At 35.5% G+C, this 1,943-nt stretch overlaps 1 protein-coding gene across 1 annotated transcript; it reads right to left on the reverse strand.

Moving 5' to 3' along the window:
- Positions 1 to 473: 473 nt before the first annotated feature.
- Positions 474 to 1,155, reverse strand: LOC120067005 (late embryogenesis abundant protein At1g64065-like). The gene has a single exon (XM_039018365.1). It carries the CDS (start codon positions 1,086 to 1,088, stop codon positions 474 to 476), a length of 615 nt encoding a protein of 204 aa, XP_038874293.1. The 5' UTR covers positions 1,089 to 1,155.
- Between the last annotated feature and the right edge of the window lie 788 nt (positions 1,156 to 1,943).

The following is a 1,943-nucleotide window of genomic DNA, read 5'->3' on the forward strand; positions in this document are numbered from 1 at the left end:
CAATTAAAGTTTCATCAACTAAGTATAACAATTTTCATCAATCTCTATAAAACTTTTCAAATTTTCTATCAACATCCATATTTTCGTAAAATCGGGCCTCTACATTTCCATTGACATTAATATTTTGAACCTTGTTAATTCAAAATAAGTGGTAGAGTAAGAGAACTTTAGATAACACGCACCTAATCTCCAAAGTTGTGCTCAAATTGTGATACATGTATTAATTGACATACGATACTAAAAATAAATTGTGATATGAACTAAAAATATTGTACTTTGCAACCAAATCCTCGAACCTATTAACTCGTAGATTAGAGAAAACTAGACAGATTCGAGAACTGATCTTCCATGCTATGTTGAACTAAGAAAATTAAACCAACAAAACTAAAATGGCATTTAATCACAAAACAAAACCGAAAATTTTGATGAACAAACCATTATAATCAAATCTCATATTCCTCCATCTTCTTCCTTTATAGGCAAGCAAGATTTTGGACTCCATGGGAGGTCAAGTTCAAGCTCATACTACATTTCAACACAGAAATTTTCTTCGCTTTAAACAATTTCAACAAATGAGCTCTTCCCTCAAACTGGGCGATGCAACTCATATTCATCGTCTTCAACCTCGCCAAATCATAGCTGAAATAATCCACATCAACAAAGCTCGAATTCGGTTCCACTTTCACTGTAAAATTCGTTTTTTCAATACTCTTCGCATTTACAGACACTCTTTTCACCTCGCCGATTCCCACCGTCACGCCATCGTAAATCAATGTCACGTTCCTTATTTCCTCGTACTTGAACTCTCCGAAATTCGGATTTTCCATTGTTATTTCCCCGATTAATGTGGCCTCCATGAAAGGGGTCGGCGAGAAGCCGTACTGGAGATCTTTTACCGCGACCAAAGTTAATTTTACTGTTGGGACTTTTACCCGGAGGACGACAAGGCAGAGGGTCAGCCCGACGATACAGGCGGCAGAGGCGGCAGTGAAGAGGAAAATGCAGAAGAAGTGTAGGCATTTTACTGGTGCACTGCGTCCTAATCGGAGTGCCTCCGGACGGTCGGCGGGAATTTTGTCGGTCGCCATGGATTCCGGCTGCTGCTGGAGGAGGAGGAGGAGCAGAAGGGGTTTTGTTGGGGCAGTGAAAGGAATGGTTTTAGCAGGAAGTGAAACTGTGAAAGGGAGTGGGGTAAGGTTTTGTTTTTAAATGAAACAAAACGGTGCGTTGAAGAGTTTTTGTTGTAATATCTGTTTTGAAGCGTTTTCTTTTGAGGTTTCAAAGCTATCTTTCCTTTCTTTCCCCTAGTGATGGGTCTTTAATGGGTTTTAATTGTTTTCATAAATATGTTAAAAAAAAATTAGTTAATTACGTCGCTTGGACTTTCTCCATCTTAGCTTATTTTAGGTTTTATATTTTCAAAATATTCTATTATAGTCCATATAATCATATAATTTTATAATTTTATAATTTTGAGTTAATTTTAACTGTTTCTCTAATATTTTTTCGTTTTTAAATTTTCAAGTTGTCCTAGAATTAGATTGTTTGAAAATGGTAAACTTAATGAACAACAAGACAATAAACCGTACTTAAGTATTGTTGTTTGTTAAAGAACATCGAGTGTTTATTCCATAATCAAGAGAGGTCTCTCATTCACTCATATTCAACGTAAGTATAATAATTTGACTCACTTATTTGCACAAAGCTTTGGATAAGCGACGGTCAATTATTCTACACATCTCTTATCTGGGATGTTTTTATTAGTTTGGTGTCGAGTGATTTCATTATGTAATTCAGTTTTCTATTTACTTCCTAAAAAATGCTAATTTTAGTAATTGTACTTTTAAAATGATCATTGTGGTCTTGTAAAAGTATTTTTTCTTTTACCAGAATGAGCATAGCTCAACTACATCAAGTATGCACGATAACTACGAGGTTAGAGG

This window comes from Benincasa hispida, chromosome 12 (genome assembly GCF_009727055.1).
Source record: "Benincasa hispida cultivar B227 chromosome 12, ASM972705v1, whole genome shotgun sequence".
NCBI lineage: Eukaryota > Viridiplantae > Streptophyta > Magnoliopsida > Cucurbitales > Cucurbitaceae > Benincasa > Benincasa hispida.

Bases quoted from the DNA above. Each gene is read 5' to 3' on its own strand.
- LOC120067005 (XM_039018365.1), bottom strand. From the start codon at position 1,088: ATGGCGACCGACAAAATTCCCGCCGACCGTCCGGAGGCACTCCGATTA.